At 44.2% G+C, this 18,945-nt stretch overlaps 1 protein-coding gene and 1 long non-coding RNA gene across 2 annotated transcripts in view; one reads left to right on the forward strand and one right to left on the reverse strand.

Annotated features, from left to right (window-relative positions):
• HECTD2 (HECT domain E3 ubiquitin protein ligase 2) overlaps positions 1-4,347 on the forward strand; it is a 59,598-nt gene extending 55,251 nt beyond the window's left edge. The window contains exons 20-21 of the mRNA XM_008156917.3: positions 1,982-2,125; positions 3,697-4,347. Of these exons, the coding sequence (XP_008155139.2) occupies positions 1,982-2,125; positions 3,697-3,817 (265 nt within the window). The 3' untranslated portion in view covers positions 3,818-4,347. The remainder of the gene's footprint in view (positions 1-1,981; positions 2,126-3,696) is intronic.
• The window catches only part of LOC129152021 (uncharacterized), a 75,841-nt gene extending 63,996 nt beyond the window's left edge, over positions 1-11,845 (reverse strand). Inside the window, exon 1 of the long non-coding RNA XR_008558736.1 lies at positions 11,769-11,845. This is a non-coding gene — a long non-coding RNA (uncharacterized LOC129152021). The remainder of the gene's footprint in view (positions 1-11,768) is intronic.
• Between the last annotated feature and the right edge of the window lie 7,100 nt (positions 11,846-18,945).

Here is an 18,945-nt window from a genome sequence, read left to right on the forward strand (position 1 = left end):
GGTTCTAGAATTTCAGGGATGCTACATATTTAAATAGGATTTTAATAGCAAATGTGTTGAAAAGTAAGAAAATTATGTGGGAGAAAACTGGCTGTTGTCCTATCCACTGTTGGGCCACTTTTATAATTTTATAAAAATGTATTTTTATAATAAAGTTAGTCAAAACCCTAATCTACACTAATAAAAGAGAAACATGCAAATTAACCATCACTCTGCTACACCCACAAGCCACACCCACCAGCCAATCAGGAGCGAGTATACAAATTAACCCAACCAAGATGGCAGCTGGCCACAGAGCTGGAGCAAGCAGGAGGCTTGGGTTGCCCTGGCAATGGAGGAAGCCAAGCTTCCTGCACACCCTGTCTGATCCTGGCCTCCGCTCAAGGCTACAAAGTTTCAATTATAGAAGATAAATAAATCCCAACAAAAATGGTGGCGGCCATGGAGCTGGAACTGAGCAGGAGGCTTGGGTTGCCCCTGGCATAGGAGGAAGCCAAGCTTCCCACCTTCCCTGGCCTCCGCTCAAGGCTACAAAGTTTCAATTATAGAAGATAAATAAATCCTAGATACTTGCTTCTAGCCAGCCCTGGCCTCGGCTCAAGGAGGCGCTGAAAAAAAGGAAAAAAGGAAGGGCTGGGACCTTGGGTTGCTGGGGGGTGATCAGGCCAGGATGAAATGGCAGGGGCTATTGGGGGTAAGCAGACCAGCAGAGGGGCCAGTTGGGGGGTGAGCAGGCTGGCAGGCAGAGTGGTTAGGGGCAATCAGGCAGGCAGGCAGGCAGGTGAGCGGCTGGAGCCAGCAGTCCTGGATTGTGAGATGGATGTCTGACTGCTGGTTCAGGACCAATCCCTGCAAACTGGCAGTAGGACATCCTTCGATTGGAGAGGGTGCAGGCTGAGCTGAGGAACACTCCCCCGCCACCACCACCCCTGTGCACAAACTGGACATGCATTTATTACATTAGTTCTATGTAATAAAAGGGTAATATGCAAATGGACTGAACAGTGGAATGACAGGTCACTATGACGCACACTGACCACCAGGGGGCAGACGCTCAATGCAGGAGCTGCCCCCGGTGGTCAGTGCACTCCCACAGGGGGGAGTTCTGCTCAGCCACAAGCCGGGCTGATGGCTGGTGAGTGCAGCGGCCCATTCCACAGCAGCACTAAGGATGTTCGAATGCGGCTTAGGCCAGTAGTCGGCAAACTCATTAGTCAACTCCCCATGGGCCTAGACCAGTAGTCGGCAAACTCATTAGTCAACAGAGACAAATATCAACAGTACAATGATTGAAATTTCTTTTGAGAGCCAAATTTTTTAAACTTAAACTTCTTCTAATGCCACTTCTTCAAAATAGACTCTCCCAGGCTGTGGTATTTTGTGGAAGAGCCACACTCAAGGGGCCAAAGAGCCTCATGTGGCTCACGAGCTGCAGTTTGCTGACCACGGGCCTAGGCCATCAGTCAGACATCCCCTGAGGGCTCCTGGACTGTGAAAGGGTGCAGGCTGGGCTGGGGGACCCTCCCAGCCCCCCCCCCCCCCCCCCCTGCACAAATGTCGTGCACCGGGCCTCTAATTCATATATAGAAGTTGTCATTCCTTAATTTCACAGTAAGAGTACTATGTATGTTTAGGGAAGTTTTGTTTCCTTAGAGCTTATTTTTATGTTACTTTATTCCAGCAATTTTCAACCTTTTTTATGCCATGCCACACATAGTTACTAAAATTCTGCAGCACACACAAAAATGTATTTTTTGCTGATCTGACAAAAAATTAGGTATAATTTTGATTCATTCACACTGGTTAGCTATTGTGTTGGCTGTTGTCATTTTTCTATTTGACAGTCTAAGGGAAAAGAGGTCATACCCCTAGCTGAATAAGTATTGCATATTTTAAAAATTCTTGCGGCACATTGGTTGAAAATTGCTGCTTTCTTCTGATCCTCAAGACGTTCATATAAATTTCCTTTGGTGTTCTCCAGATACTTTTGGGATGTTGTGCTTGGATTTCCTCTTGATCTTCAAAAGAAGTTGCTACATTTTACTACAGGAAGTGACAGAGTCCCTGTAGGAGGAATGGCTGATTTGAATTTTAAAATCTCAAAAAATGAAACTTCTACTAATTGGTAAAATTTCCAGATTAAAATTTTATTTTTAATCTATAAGTTTTGCTAATAATATGTTTATAATTAGAGGATTCTTTCAATATGAAGTCATCTTCATAGAAAAATCTGGGGAGTAAACATGGCCTTTAAATGAGAAAGACTGTGGCTTCAGGTCCTCTATTAATTTTCAGACATACCAATACTAACTGATAATAACCCCTTTCCATTAACTTTTTGCTTTGCTAAATCTACTGCTTTATGGTCTCTTTTAGAACTAGCTTGCTTTTAGTAGTATAGTGCCTAACCCTCATTTTTATTTAAAGGTGTTTTTTATTAAAAATACTAAGGTGGGGTTTGGCTATTATTATTAGTACTAGAGATCCTCTAGTACTAGAAGTACCTCTAGTACTAATCCTCTTTTTTTTTTAGTCTAATGCTCTTTGCATATGAAAGTGATGACGATAATGATGGCTTTACATTATCCTAATATATAAAAAGCCAGGGGCCATCACAACCAAAACAACCAGACTGATGACCGAACAGCAGGCTGCATGGGGCAACCAGGCTGGCAGGCAAGTGAGCATTTAGGAGCCAGCAGTCCCGGATTGTGAGAGGAATCCTGATCGGGCCTAAACCGGCAGTCGGACATCCTCCGAGGGGTCCAGGATTGGAGAGGGTGCAGGCTGGGCTGAGGGAACAAATTTCGTGCACCGGGCCTCTAGTTTTCTAATAATGTTGATGGATTAATGTTGATCTACTTCTTTTCCTAATCTTGTAATTTCTAAAGCTGATTTGAGTAGACGCTACTTTGATTATAATCATTTTTCCTGCTGCCCTATATATTTCCTGAGTTCTGTCAGTTCTTCTTTTCATTCTTGAACTGGATTTTGTCCTTTCCCACTGCTATCACTGACAAATATTCTGATGGTGTGGAGTTCATAGATACTGAAGGAAAGAGTCTAAAAAATCTGTAGAAATCTTGAACAAAGATGACAATATCATCAGGTAGAGGTTGGGGAAGCTGATCACAAGGAGTCAGAGGATGAATATTGTATGTGCATTGAGGACATCAGCAATAAAAGTGTGGGTAGCAAATGTCTCAAACAATTTTTGTTGTTTCTTCTTACAGTCAAGATTGAAATAATAGTAATAGTCATACCATCTACTGTTCTGCTAGGTGTTTTATATACATAGCTCTTTTAATCTTTTAAACAACCTAATTGGATAGTTTACCGAATCGTAATGATGAGGAAACTGAGATTTGGAAACATGAAGCCATTTGAACAAATGACAGCTAGTAAGTGAGGAAGACAGTATTCAAATTCAGATTTGTCTGAATCCAAAAATAATGCCTCCAGAATGAAAGTCTGATGAGAGCAGAGACACTGACTGTCTTGTCTGTAAACCTAGTCCCATTTCTGGAAGAGTGCCTGACACATAGTGGGTCCTTCATAAGTATTTGTTCACTAAAGGAAATAATGAGTCATCTCTTGGGAAAGTAAAAGAGATTTGAATGGTATTTTGAAAGTTGCTCAGCAAGCATTCTGTGTGTGTTTTAAGGCTTAGTATCTTTTAAATTTTTCTTTTCCTAGGTTGCCTGTGGCTCACACCTGCTTCAATCAACTTTGTCTTCCCCCCTACAAGAGCAAAAAGGACCTGAAACAGAAACTGATCATTGGAATTTCAAATTCAGAAGGTTTTGGACTTGAGTAACCTAGAAGACTTGAAACATATTTTATATGTAGCATTCACTTCCCTCTTATTGTGCCTTTAACCTTTTCATGTTTTCGTCTCAAAACACCTTGACAAAGATCACCAACTTTAAAATACTGATTTTTTTTAAAAAATAAAATATGAGTATGTCAGTGGAGGCATGATTTTCTAAAAACACAGACCTTGATTGAGTGGGGAAAAGACCAGATGGCAGAGACAGGTGGGTTCAGTCATTCTTTTTTACAGCACTTTATCATTCTCCATACGTAGCTTGTCGCAAGTGTTCCACTGGGGAGCAACGTGCCGTCAAGAGAGCACCCCTGGGATGGCACAGTGGAACCTAGTGGCAGATTATATGCGGCAGGACACAGTAGCAACACAGATAGCTGCATTATCATTCATGTAAGGCATGTAGCCATATTTTCATATAGAGGTAAACAAAAGTATAACTGCAAATGCAATTTACAGGGTTTTTTGATATACTGGCTTTCGTCCTAGTAAGATTCAACTGTTGCTAAAAAGCATGTAAATAACTCCATAATAGCCTGAGAATAATGGGATTTTGATAGTGCCATTTGTTGCTAAAGATTTATTTTTACAAAGTAAATTCAGGGTTTTAGATGTGTATACAGCTTTTACAAACCAATAAAGATGATTGTACAAGAGTGTAACTATTTTCAGATTAATTGGATTCAGGTTATATTCTTTTAAGTATTGTTAGTCTGCATGCACTTTGGCACTAGTTACTTTAAGTATAATGTAATATTTGTATAATGATCATTTCTTCTTAAGGGTCGGGATATTAGAACAGAAATCAGATAACTAATCATTGATAAATTAAGTCAATTACAAGCACAAAAGAAAATAACTGTTTTATATATACTTTGATTGATGTACAAGGCTTATTTCTAATATTTTTTGATCACCAGTTGTACTGCAACACTAATTTTTAGAAAAGCTTAGGATAAAATATTTGACAAAAGTGAATACAATAATTTGTGTTAAAACGATGTACTTGGTGTAAAAAATCAAGTTCAACATTTTGACCAAAATGTTTTGTTTTTCACTGGATTCTGAATATGGGAAATTCAAAAGTACCCTTTTTGGAGTTTCTAATAAAGTAGCATGTAAAAAGAAACTGTATTTTAAGTCAGACAGTAAATGGTTTTCTTAATTTACAGCAAATGAAGCAGTTTTATTAGCATGCTACAAATATTTCCTAATCAAGACTTCTCTATTATTCTTTGATAGTTTTATTTCAGAAAACTCTGAAGATATATTTGCAATAATAATGAAGCCAGCATTTAGTACCAGCATCTAGTTCTCACGCAAATAATACCTTCCCACAATTTTTTCTGAGCTACATTATTTTCTTATTGCTATGCTTCCTGCACCCAACCAGCAGAATTCTTTTAGGGTGGAGGAACTAATCAGCTTGTTTTCCTGCAGTTCTGAAGCCAACCCGTGAATCTTTAAGGAAATGGAATTACTACTTGGTTTATTATTCTCTTCGAAACAGACGTGACTCTGCTTTTTCATTTGGATATACTATTTAAAGGATTGTCTTAAAATTCTTGAAAAGCCTAAGAGAGTTAAAGGCATGTTGGTTTCATTTTGTTTGCTCTGTTTTTAATCCATATGCAAATAAAACTGCTTCCCTCTTACACTGCTTGAACTAGAAAGCAAGATGTTTAATGTAGGTTACTACTAACTAATAAGCACAAAAGAATCATGTATAAGAAACCAGACTTAAGTGTTTTAAGTAAAATGTAAACAACGTTTTTATTTGGTAGAGATGGGAAATTGTACTGGCTTGGTCTGCATGTTTAGTGATGTGCTTGTTTATTGATAGTTATGTCACTTTTAAATAAGAAGTACACAAACAAGCCAGACTTTTAAAAGACAAAGTCCATAAATAACTGGAAAATTTTTGTTGTTTGTTTAGTTAAAATGTATAACCATGTATCACTTAATTGCACATTGCCTTTATTTATTTATGCTGTTTTTGGTTTACAGTGTAATAATACCTCATTTTTTTTAAAAAAATACCACTACTGTTATATTTCGTTAATTTAAACAGCTAAAAATTCATATAGTTGCTTTTTTTATACACTGTTAATGAATTCTTGATTTTTGTATCTGCCACAGTAACTTAAAGCATTACAATATTTACAAAATGTCCTGTCCTTTTTTAATCTTTGCTTAGTCATATTTTTGTCTGTATGATCAGAAGTTTTTAACAGTTCCTGTTTTTTGTACAAATCTGTATTGTATTAAGTTGTTAACTTCTGGATAAAAATTTTCAAGTATTAAAGTTATACAATCAATCAAATTTCAGTTTATTTTTTAAATATTAGGCAATTAATTAAAACCATAAGTTTAAAATATCTTATAAATGCCAACTATTCTCTTCATTATACTATCTCTTAAACTACTACTTAGGAAAACTGCTAATATAGATAGCTTCAAAAATATGTTGTTATTGACACCAAATATAACCAATTATTTTTATTCTTAAACAATGTATATCCTGTGTCTGGATGGTCACACAGATATTCCACCACATAAATAATGCCCTGGAGGCGACCCAGAAATTAACTACCGCCAGAAATTTACCAAGTATGACATTTCAGTAGCAACTTCAGAGCTTAAGTATTTCTTCCCAAAACTATTAGTTTGCCCCGCCCCCCTTTTTTTTAATTGCCCACATTTCCTATGCTTAAGAAAAAAGAGAGGAGAGTATGAGAATGTAGGGAAAAATGTCATTAGTGGAAAAAGACAGGTAGCTCTATGGAAGAAAGACTAGGGTGGGTTTTCACAGGAAAAGGTGCAAGATCAGTTTACCCAAATGGCCACACAAACTTTTAGTCCAATACAGTGGGTAAGAATTGAGCTTTGGCCTTAGCTGGTTTGGCTCAGTGGATAGAGCGTCGGCCTGTGGACTGAAGGGTTCCAGGTTCGATTCCAGTCGAGGGTACATGCCTGGGTTGTGGGCTCGATCCTCAGTAGGGGGCGTGCAAGGGGCAGCCAATCAATGGTTCTCTCATCATTGATGTTCCTATCTCCCTCTCCCTCTCTGAATTCAATAAAAATATATTTAAAAATAAAAGAATTGAGCTTTGGGTCAGACTGCCTGGGCTTGGGTCTACTGTTTCCTTGGGCAAGTTACTTAATTTCCCTGTGCCTCAATTATCAAATGAAAATAATGTGTAAAATGGAACTAATAAACCTACCTATTTCATTTAAAGGATTGTTGGGAGGATTAAATGAGCATGTGAAAAGAAAAGCCCTTACAGAATGCTTGGTGTAGAGTAAGCAATATAATGTGATACATGCAGGAATCATGGTGCTAATGTGATACCATCTTACAACCACTGCTGCTGAGGCCTGGGGGTTTCTGACTATCAGATATTGGGTGCAACTACAGATAACAGCACATAGTGCTTCTGAGGCATTGAAATTGTGTTAGAGTATTTCTGACTCTAAACAGTGCTTTAGAATTTATCCTTATAGATGTCTCACTAGGCAAGGGTTTTTAATACTATTTTACAGATTGTGTAACAAGATGTAATTTTAAAATTCAAAATTAAAAGAGCAGTTTATTTTTAATGAAACATTTCAAATGTAGAGAAAATTTTCAGAGAGTAACAATAAAACCATATTCCCACTTTCAGAGCTAACAAATGTTAACATTAAAAATAAGAAAGATGGAGTAGAAGCCCCTTTTTGTGTGCTTCTCAATCCCAATATATTTTCTCTCTTTTCCCCATTAAACTACATTTGGTGTGATTACAAATGTCTCTGTAAACACCACACAGTATCTTTATTGTTGCATATCTAATATCATACTCTATCTTTACAAACTTTTTATACTCAATACTCTTTTCTAGATTTATCCCTGAATATACAGTTAGATATAATTCCCCCATTTTAATGGCAGAATAGAATCCTATTAAATGAATATACCATAGTTTGTTGAATCATCCCATTTAGGATTCATTATGGTTCTTGAATTTATATCTTTCAATTCTAGAAAATTCTTCAGCCATTTTTTTCTTTGAATATTGCTTTTCCCTGTTCTCCCTAATCTCCTGTTAAACATATGTTGGACCACCTCACCAACCATTCCATCTCTCTCTATGCCTAATCTGTTGATTAACAAACAGAGAGTGGTTGTTTTGTTTTGTTTTTCAGTGGCTGTATTTTTCATGTCTAGAAATTCTTGTGGTTTCTTTTCAAGTCCACCTGCTCTTTTTTCATACTATTCTTTCCTATCGTTTTCTTCTTTAATAATTTCCAGCCTGCTTGTTTGAAACTCTCTTTTGGGTTGTTCTACTCTCTTCAGTTCTTGACATCCTAATTCTTTATACATTAATCTACTGCCTCTCATAGTGATTTGTTTTCTTATGTATTTGTAATTTTGTGTTTTTGCTTTTTTAATTTTGTGTCCTGAATAGTAGAAATGTCTTACCAAGGCCCTACAGTTTCCCACACCAATTTTGATGTTCACTTCTTGGATTAAAGTCCCTTTTCTACTTGTGTAACTTTGTGTCCCCTCAAATATAGTGGCACAGGTTAGAGCTTATGAATAGGGTTTTTCTATCCCCATTTCATAGACATAGCAATCCTTTTAAACTCTTGCTTTAAGAAGCCAGATCAGTTTTGGCTCCTCACCTTGAATTAGGCCTAAGGTATGGCTGTTGAACTCATGTGGGCATTAAAATCCATTAGAGGGTTCATCACCCTCATAAACCACCTAATCCTGCTTACTACTTTTGGATTTTTATTTCTTCCTCATTTCCCTTAAATGATGACTTCCCTTCCTTTCAACCTTGGCCATTGACATTTTAAGATTTTTGTAGAGATATGTTGTCTAAAATGTGTAAAAGTTAATAGTAAACAGCCTCTTCCATTTTAGCATAGCCTGTACAAGCATGCCCTTGATTCTTTCCCCCAATCCTATATAATAAGAGCTAATATGCTAATTAGAACAAACAGCCAAATGACCTGCCTGATGACCTTCCAGGCGAAGCCAGGGCTGCAAAGGGGCCAGCCAAGACTGAGGGGCTACGAGGACCGGCCGAGACTGAAGGGGCTACGAGGGCCGGCCGGGGCTGCAAGGGGCTACAAGGGTTGGCTGAGGCTGCGAGGGCCAGCCGAGGGGCTGTGAGGGGCTGCGAGGGCCGGCCGAGGGGCTGTGAGGGGCTGTGAGGGCCGGCCGAGGGGCTGTGAGGGGCTGCGAGGGCTAGCCGGGGCTGAGAGGGCAGGCCAGGGCTGCAAGGGCTGGCCGAGGCAGCCGGTGCTGCAAGAGCTGAGCCCCTTGCACCCATTTCGTGCATCAGGCCTCTAATCCAATGTATAAAACTTTTGAGTACATTGTTCTCTGTAGATTATTTGCACCAGTGTTCACTAATTTGTTAATTTAACATTTGTTTATTGAGTTCCTATTATATATTTTTAAATATATTTTTATTGATTTTGGAAAGGAGACGGGGAGAGAGATAGAAACATCAATGATGAGAGAATCATTGATTGGCTGCCTCCTGCACACCCCACACTGTCCTGACCGGAAATTGAATCGTGGCCTCCTGGTTCATAGGTCAATGCTCAACCGCCTGGTTCATAGGTCAATGCTGAGCAATGCCGGCTGGGCTAAGTTCCTATCCTATCTAATAAAAGAGTAATATGCAAAATGACCATCACTCAAACACACAAGATGGCTGCCCCCATGTGGACACAAGATGGCCACCACAAGATGGCCGGCAGAGGAGAGCAGTTGTGGGCGATCAGGCCAGCAGGGTAGGGCAGTTGGGAGGAACCAGGCCAGTTGTGGGCAATCAGGCCTGCAAGGGAGGACAGTTAGGGGTGACTGGGCCAGGAGAGGATAGCAGTTGGGGGCGACCAGGCCTGCAGGGGAGGGCAGTTGGGGGCAACCAGGCTGGCAGGAGAGGGCAGTTGGGGGGAACCGGCTGGCAGGGGAGGGCAGTTGGAGGTGACCAGGCTGGCAGGAGAGGGCAGTTGGGGGGAACCAGATGGCAGGGGAGGGCAGTTGGGGGGGACCAGGCCAGCAGGGGAGGGCAGTTAGGGATAATCGGGCTGGCAGGGGAGCAGTTAGGTATCCATCAGGCTGGCAGGGGAGTGGTTAGGGGGCAATCAGACAGGCGAGCAGTTGGGAGCCAGCAGTCCTGGATTGTGAGATGGATGTCCAACTGCCCATTTAGGCCCGATCTCATCAGGATCGGGCCTAAACGAGCAGTCGAACATTCCTCGAGGGGTTCCAGATTGGAGAGGGTGCAGGCTGGGCTGAGGGACAAACACACCTCCTCCCATGCATGAATTTTGTGCACCGGGCCTCTAGTTATATTATAAACTGGGGGCTGATCTTCAGCTCCATACATCACTTGCTTATTCTTTACAGATGTAAAAAGCATATATATTGCTGAATACTTATGTTATGAAGCACTAAAATGTGTACCACAGCAAGAAAATATCCCCAGGATTCCCATGACAATTATACAACTCAATGTTTTCATGCCATTTAGATATTACAACTCTGAATGCATGGGTATGCATACAATAGGAGCATTAGTCACCACTGAGTTAAGCTGCTAGGTTTGTCTACAACCTGACTTGACTTTTCCTCTGTGCACACAAACAAAAAAATTACAATAGAAAGCCAGAATCATCTCAGTGGGGTTTCTCAAGGAGCACAATCTTGTGCTGTGTTACCAGTTGTAAATAGGCCACCTCTCCTTATAAGACTCAATATGCCTTCCTTACTTGTCTGTTTCTGTCATTGGCAATCTTACTCTCCTGATTCGCTTGGCTTGTAAACATGAATCTTATTTTTACTTTTCCTTCTCTTCAATGTCATGTTAGCAAAAGCTCCATCTTTATGTTGCTTCTCAGATTTGACCCTTCCTTCTACTCCATTTCTACAGCCTCCTCTTTGGTTTAGATGCTCAACCCTTCATAGCTAACCAGCCTGCCTGACTACAGACTTACTCCTCCCCCATTTTTCCTAAGGTCCCTGCAGATAATCTTTATAAAATTACTAGAGGCCCAGTGCTCAAAACTTGTGCACTGGGGGAGGGGGTTTCCCTCAGCCTGGCCTGCGTCCTCTCACAGTCTGGGAGCCCTCAGGGGATGTCCAACTAACGGCTTAAACCCACTCCCCGCGGGGAGCAGCATCCTTAGCACTGCCGTGGAGTTCAGGAGAGGCTCCCGCCACTGCCACTGCGCTCACCAGCTGTGAGCCCGGCTTCTGGCTAAGCAATGCTCCCTTTGTGGGAGTGCACTGACCACCAGGGGGCAGCTCCTGCATTGAGCATCTACCCCCTGGTGGTAGTGCACATCATAGCAACCGGTCGTTCCACCATTCGGTCAATTTGCATATTGGCCTTTTATTATATAGGATGTTCTTATCCTGTGCCTTCTATCAAGTTGTCTTAAGATATATCTGTTGTTTATCTGACCACCTTCAAGTCCAAAACCTAGCATTTGTTCCACTTTTATTTTGCATATTCCCTAACACCAACTTCCAAAAGGTCTCCTGACACACCCTACTCAGTCCCATCCCTGCTCAGCCTAATGCTCCTAAGGTGCTCTTCCTGCTCCCCTTCAACCAACCCCTCCCTCAGTTCTATCCCAATCCAGCTCAGGTCCTCTGCTCTCCACAGCCTCTCTGGAACAGAACTTTCTCTCTGCAACCAAACCTTGCCCTGAACCATCATGGCCACACTGCCCCTAAACAAAAAAGCCAGCTGGAAGGCAAATTTTCCTCTTCTTCACACCCATCCACCTACCTTCTTTTCTCAAGTGGCACTTAGTATTTTCAAACCTGTGTACGGTTCAATGTGTGCATATCAACAGCTTGAGAACAGGTATTTCCCTGTGTCCCCACCTAGCAACTAGCACAGTATGGGGTCAGTAAACTCAGATAAAATCCTACCTGACTTGTTGACTTGACTGGGCAGGCAGGTGAAACACTCATCAAATCAGTGGAGTGGACCAGAGACCTGCATGAGTAAACAGTTTCATCTTTAGCAGCCTATCGCCCTGACTCACACAAACCTGCTCACCTGCTGGCTGTCAAGACTTCAGTGTCTTAAAAAAAAAAAAAAAAGACTTCAGTGTCTTACCGATCTATTCACCTAACTAGTTAGCTATGAATTATTGGAACAATGGAATGATTCCATTGATGGGAGAATCTTGCTCCTCTTCCTACCTACCAACCTTGAACCATGAAAAAAGGCTTTTGATTCACCTCTCCCCTCAGGGAGTGTCAGAATGAGAACTTGCTCTCTGACTGCCGCCCCCAAGGGCAGGGCAGCTGCTTTTTGATTGAGGAGAGCCTGGTAGCAGTGGGCCACGTTTCATAGGATCTATGTACAGAAAAGCCGCCCCCGCCTTGCTCTTCTCTCTAGTTCTCCCAGAATTTCTGGCCTGCTTGAGCCTAAGCACAGTGGGCACGTGATCTTTGGTTTCCTCTGGTCAATGGCCACCTCCCAGAGACCCACCATTCTCTAGCTCCTCCACTGTCTCTGGGAGGTAAGTGCGAACAGGAGGTAAGTCAGGGAAGACTAATTTGAAGTTACAAATAGATTTCCCAAACTCAGTGGCTTTATGGAATAGTTCATTTCTAACTCACTTAACAGTTCCAGGCAGAGGTTCAGGTCAGCAGGGCAGCTCTGCGCGTCATGATGCCCAGGCTCCTTCCATCTGTGGTTCCACCATGCCCTAGGGCTTCTTTGATGTCTGTATCCAGCGGGCTGCAGGAGAAAGCATGATGGATTACCCAGGTTTTCATGGGCCAGGGCTGAAAACAGCACACAGCACTGCAGAGAACCCAGAAGATCACAGACTGGATTCTCAGGAAGCAGATGCAGACATGAAGTTTGGGAGGGGCAGGAAATTTATTAGGAATCATTACATGTAAAAGGACGGGGGAGGAAACAGAATTGGGCAAAGGGAGAACTCAAGCTGTAGCACCGTCCTGACAGAGCAATGGCCAACCCAGTGGGGAGCTCTAGAGCAAACGGTGCCTGTCAGAGTCTTCCTCTACGGGACCAAAATGGCCAGGCTTCCCTGTCCTGCTTCAGGCAGTCAGGCAGAAAATAGTCATACCTTGGAAGGGTGTGACATTGGGCGAGGTGGCTTTCTGCAGCTGAGGACTACCCTGAAGGAGCTGACAGCCAGAGACGGTCTACTAACTGTACTTCCTGCACCTGGGCAGCAAGACCTTCCTTGAATGAGGGTCTGGAGGCACACCTGCATGTCTACCATACCTGAACACACCTAATGCAAGAGAATCTGAAAAATACAGTCCACCTCTGGGCCGAAGAAGAGAGGGAAGCAGTCAGGGACGCTGTCAACATGTTTGACAAACTGATTTTACAAAGGAGCCTGCGCGTGGGCACGAAAGGACAGAGCAGATAGTCTGACCTCGGTTTGGCCACTTGTGTTTACTCCATCTGCTAGAACTTGAGGGGGTGGCCTGACAGACACAGGAACCTACCCCTGGCAATAATGTCCATCCAGGGCCTGGACTGGAGGTGCCTGGTCAATGTGGCTCCCGTCAGCAGCTTTTATTGCTGAATTGGGCTTCTTTGAGAGCATGAACAGTCCAGCTCATCAGTGCCCCGGGAAAAAGGGGGAGATGAAATGGCCTGAAAACAAAGGTACTTCCTGTGTCCCCACTTAGCAGCTGCCCTTGTTTATGCCTGGGCCCATCAGCCTTGACCTCTGAGGTGCTGAGGACCTACAGTCACTTTCTGGGTCCAAGACAGAAATCTGGAGACCTAGAAAAGAATCCCCCACCTTGTACCAAGTGACCTACTTTTCTCTTTTGACTGTCACTTCTGAGGCTCCAGTGGTCAAAAAAAAAGTTGGGAAGCTCTCTGTACCTGTCACAGCTAAGGACACAGCCACATGCCCTCCTCTTTAACCCCACACATGAAAGCATTGGGAAATTTCAAACCAAGCACAAGTCCTGACCAGCCAGGTAGCTCCTGATCATTTGGAACCACAGAGAACCAGGACTGGGTGCCATCCCACCTCCCTGAACAGGGAACCTGGCAGACTGCCTGCAAAGATGGGTGAAGGTCAGGAAGGTTGCCAACTTGGCTGGATGGGCAAGTCTGGGCCCACCTCCTCAACCTATCACCTCTCAGGGATGCCCAAGGCTTGGTATTCCCTTTTAGGGAACAGAGGATCCATCACAGAACCTGATAAGGCCCTAGCCCAGGCGTCCTCAAACTACGGCCCGCGGGCCACATGCAGGTGTTTTTGCCATTTTGTTTTTTTACTTCAAAATAAGATATGTGCAGTGTGCATAGGAATTTGTTCATTGTTTTTTTTTAAACTATAGTCCGGCCCTCCAATGGTCTGAGGGACAGTGAACTGGCCCCGTTTAAAAAGTTTGAGGACCCCTGCGCCTAGCCTAATCAAATGACCTCATAGAGCCTCCAGGATGCAACCATTCAATGGGGCGCAAATAGCAAGTCCACCTACCTCTCTGTTGGCCTTTTAAACCTTGGGTCTGTGGACCTCCAGGATCCATGCACTTCCCCCTAACAACCAATAGGCTCCCCTCTGTTATTTTTCTTTTTTCTTTTTATAACCTATAATGACTTCTGCAAGCTGACTCTAGCTTACCCAAGGGCCATGTTATACTGAGTACTGGGTTAGTTCCTGGACATCTGGAACCACAGATGTTTCATGATCTTAGACAGTATTTGTGTTGGGATCCAAAGGCGATCAAGGCATTTCAGCATGCAAAGACACATGAATGAAGGTGGTGTAGTTATTATTGCTGTAACAAATCACCACAAATTTAGAGGCTTAAACAACACAAAGTTATCTTACAGTTCTGGAGATCAGATAATCCAGGATAATCTGCCATTTCAAGATCCTTAGCTTAATCACACCTGAGTGGGATGTTTCCCACTCACCGTGTAAGGCTGCATATTCACAGGTTCTTGGGATAAGACGTGGACATCTCTGGGGGCCACTATTCTGTCTACCACAGACAGTCTTCCATTAGTTCAAACAGTCCAATGGCAGACAACATGGGCATAATAATAGGGAATGATCAAAATGGCAAGGTGAATCTTTTCCATTCATTTACTAATTTCCTATAACAATCCAACTGCCATTCCTGTGGTTCTTTAACTATATCTGAAGTATTTGAAAAATAATTTCAGATATTCTCTTCCCAAGTACAGCAGAAATAATACTGAAAATAAAAGAAAACAAAAATAGACTTCACTGGTTCTTCCCTTTTCTAGTCCCCCCAATGCATTAAGATCTCTTCTTGTTGAAAGGAATGAAATAGATGGACTTACATGAAAAGCAACCTTCAGAGCAGCATGTTTAATGTGATCCCATTTCCATAAAATAATAGATGTTTGTTGCCATATAGGAAATACCCACAAGAATATAAACCAAACTAATAACATCGTTATCCTAGGGCAGTGATGGGCAACCTTTTGAGCTTGGTGTGTCAAACTTCGCCAAAAAAACTGAGCATAACTCGCGTAGTGTGTCACTTTGAGGAAAAAACATTATTTCGCAAATGTTTCATCCTCGGCATGCGGCCGCCTCAGCGGCCGCGTGTCATCAGAAATGGCTACGCGTGTCAGAGCTGACACGCGTGTCATAGGTTCACCATCACTAGGGGCTCTGGGCAGCAGGCAGGAAGCAGCAATAGGAATCTAGAGATTTTCACTTTATAAATCATAATTTCTGTAATGTTTAATTATACTTTTATTATATGTTACATATTATATTACTATACAATTATTTTGTGTATATATTTTGTTTTTATATAATAAATATTTTATGTAAAATATTATATAACATAATATATAAACAAACATTTATAACCATGAAAAAAATAGGACTGCTTATTTATGTTAAAGACTAAAAGGCTCTTCTAAAATATAGCTTTTTCTAGAGAATAGCATCAACCAAAACTTCAGGACTCTGCCCAATCAATGTGAGCCTTAGGCCTTACCTCTGAGTGCTATCTATTCCCTTCTATCCAATTCCTCCTTAGAAAACTTAGATCTGCCCCCTACCATTGCAATCACAGGAAATGTAGGTCAGGTAATAAGTAACCAGGGCTTATTTTCTTTGGAAAATAGTACACTCAAGCAAAATAAGCCCGTTCCCACTTTCTAGGGCAGAATCCTAGAGCTCTGTCCAGGGGAGGGACCCTGAGGTCACTGAAAGCAAGCCCCTCGTTGTACCCAGAACTAGGTCACCAGCTAGTAAGCACAAGCGCTGGGATTCAAGCCAGGTCTGTGGGACTCCTGAGCCATGTTCTTGCCCCTTGACTGCCCCTGGCCAACTACTGAACATGATCTTTCCTGGGGCTCCAAACTGGGCTCCAGAGAGCTGGCAGGGCCCAGGTATGCAGTAATGGCTCCACTCATGCCCCACTTGGCCTTGAGCTGGGACACTAGTGGCCATGGGGAATGACTGCGAGCATGTCACCCAAATAATTAGCCCTGAGATAGGCATGTCACAAACAGATCACAGGTTTTGGGGGGTGGGGTGGGGACTGGGCAGCTGCTGCAAAGCAGCACCACCTGCATTAACACTGCAGTCTTGACAATTTCTTAAATAGCCTTTGGCTCTACGTGTGGTTGCACAACCAGGCCATTCTCTAGAGTGAACTGAATGTGCTACGACTCACAGACCCCAGAATGGTTCTGGCCAATGAGAATATCAGTGCAGACAAATGGGAACGGCTTCCAAAAATTACTGGGAGTGCTTACATCACCCACCAAGCTTCGGGAGAGCTGGAAGAGTCTCAATGCAGAAAAGCCTGAGGTCCACGCAGAGGGTGAGGACAGGAGGTCACAGGATACAGCAGCATGCGCCCCGGGGCTCACCAAGGAGCAGGAGTCTAGGCAGAAAGGCAGCCTACATGGCAACCAGCCTGGAAATGCTGCCTGGGGTTTTCTTACCAGTCTTTGCTGGGGGGGGGGGGGGGGGGGGGGGAGGGGGAGGAGAGAGAGAGAGAGACACCACACTGCGTATGAGACCACACTGCGTATAAGCCTGTGTGTGTGATGAGTGGTCCACCACCGAGAATATAGGGTGGATGCGAGACATCAGGAAGCCCTATCTTCCAAATGGAGGCATTTCGTTCCTTCTGAGTTCCTATGTTCAAAGGCCTGGGCACTACAGTGAGGTGATTTCTGTACCACCAAAGCTTGATTTGTTAAAAGGCTTGCTTCTTTCTTGCCTCTCTTACGGTGGCCAATTATCACAGCCTGGCTGCAAGGGACGCCAGAGCCCACAGAACCTGAAACCTTCCAAGCTGGGTCAGACCCTCAGAGACCACCTGGGGGGGATCAGAGTCACACCACCGGGGGCTCTGTAGGCAAGATTGCAAAGGAGATGAATGGTTGTAGGCCCTCCAGGGCTCTGGGAGTCATCTCGGGAGAGTAGCCGCTTTTGCGCCTCCGATTTCCAGTTTCCCTACCCAGGGTGTGCCAGAAAGCAAGAAAAGGCAGGCGGTCCCGGGGGCCCAACCACCTCGGGAGTCTTCCCTCCCTCCTCCACCCCTGGACCTCCCTTCCCTTCCCAAGGATGGAAGATTCCCCCGCATAGGAGAGGGAGCTATAGAAGGAACTAACAATAAGCCTGGCGCCGGGGTCAGAGCCGAGGGCAGGAGAGGACGTGAGAAGGACGAAGACGGGACAAAGAGGACCAGGAGAGGAAAGGAGAGGAGGTCGTGCGCTCACCTCTTCCTCCTCTTCCCCAGCCTCAACTTTGAAAATGTCGCTGTGAAGGTGCACTAAACAGCGTGGACACGCTTCGTGGTCTCGTGTGCGTGCGCGCGTGCGTAAGCGTGCGCGTGCGCGTCTCGTACGCGGAAGCGTGCGCGCACGTGGGCACGTGGGCACGTGGGCACGTGGGCACGTGGGCACGTGGGCACGTGGGCACGTGGGCACGTCCGCAGCGGGAACGGAGGTGGGAAGGCTTCCGCTCACGCTTTGGAGACCTGCCCTGCACAGGCGAGGAAGAGCCTTGCAGCCACGCACAGAAATCCGCCGAGAGAGCGGCTGCCTTGTTTGGCATTGTCACCTGGACTCCGTCCTGCAGTTCCCCCCAGTGTCCCATCGGAGAACCTCAGGGCCTCCAAAACCCGAAGTGGAATCAGTCACCCATCCGACCAAGCCCCTCAGGGAGCAGCTGCAAGAGGAACCGGGGGACGGGGGGCGTGCTCCTCACTGTCACACCCTGGCAGGGCCAGGCAGGGCCCGGCATGGGCTCCCTGGGCAGCTCGGCCTTGACCAAGCCACTCCTCCGCTTTTCAAAGTTTCTTGGAGCTCCGACAGTCATGTCAACTTGCAGGAAGGCCTGTGGTTGCATCATGACGGGTCCTAGACAGTTTGGGAAAGGGTTTGACACGCCGGGCTCCTCAGGGCCGGGTGGCCCAGAGCTGAGGCCCCTGATAGGGATGGAGGTCCTCCTTCTGCCTCTGCTCACTGAGCCTGATGCCTCTAACCAAGGGGCACCGGCACCGAGGAATCCCTCTGAGGTCAGAGGGGTGTGGCTGGAGAGGGAGAGGTGTGTGGGTGGGGGGGGGGGGGTGATGGACGATGGCAGCACGATGGTCTTTCTGGTGTCTCTGAAAAGGCAGTACAAACAAGAACTTGGGAGTGATGTCTATAAAGCATTTGAGACTTGATTATTGGTTGGCATCAGCTATCAGAGCCTCTTATTTCTCTTACTGTTACAGAAGTCGGGAGAACCAAGCAACACTTAAGAGACATGGAGTTACACTTTATTATTATTACACGAGGGCCGAGAGAAAACTGTATTTCAAATTCTGGGCCCCAACATGGAGGAACTTTTCCTATTTATATGTTTTTACCTTCATGATCTCCCAAATATGGGGTTTTTCCAGTCCCCTTTGCAAGTTCTCAAAGAGCCCTATGTGCTGGGGCTTTGAGACCTCAACCAACGGCTTGGCCTGGCGCCAGCACTGATAACTTCATCTGGGGAAGGTTTATGGCCTTTCTGGAACAGGGAGTGGTCTTATTTGCTTATTATTTAAGCAAACAAGCATCTACAGAAGCCAAAATAGCAGGGTTAAAATTTCAAGCAGC

Source organism: Eptesicus fuscus, chromosome 17, assembly GCF_027574615.1.
Source record: "Eptesicus fuscus isolate TK198812 chromosome 17, DD_ASM_mEF_20220401, whole genome shotgun sequence".
NCBI classification, from domain to species: domain Eukaryota; kingdom Metazoa; phylum Chordata; class Mammalia; order Chiroptera; family Vespertilionidae; genus Eptesicus; species Eptesicus fuscus.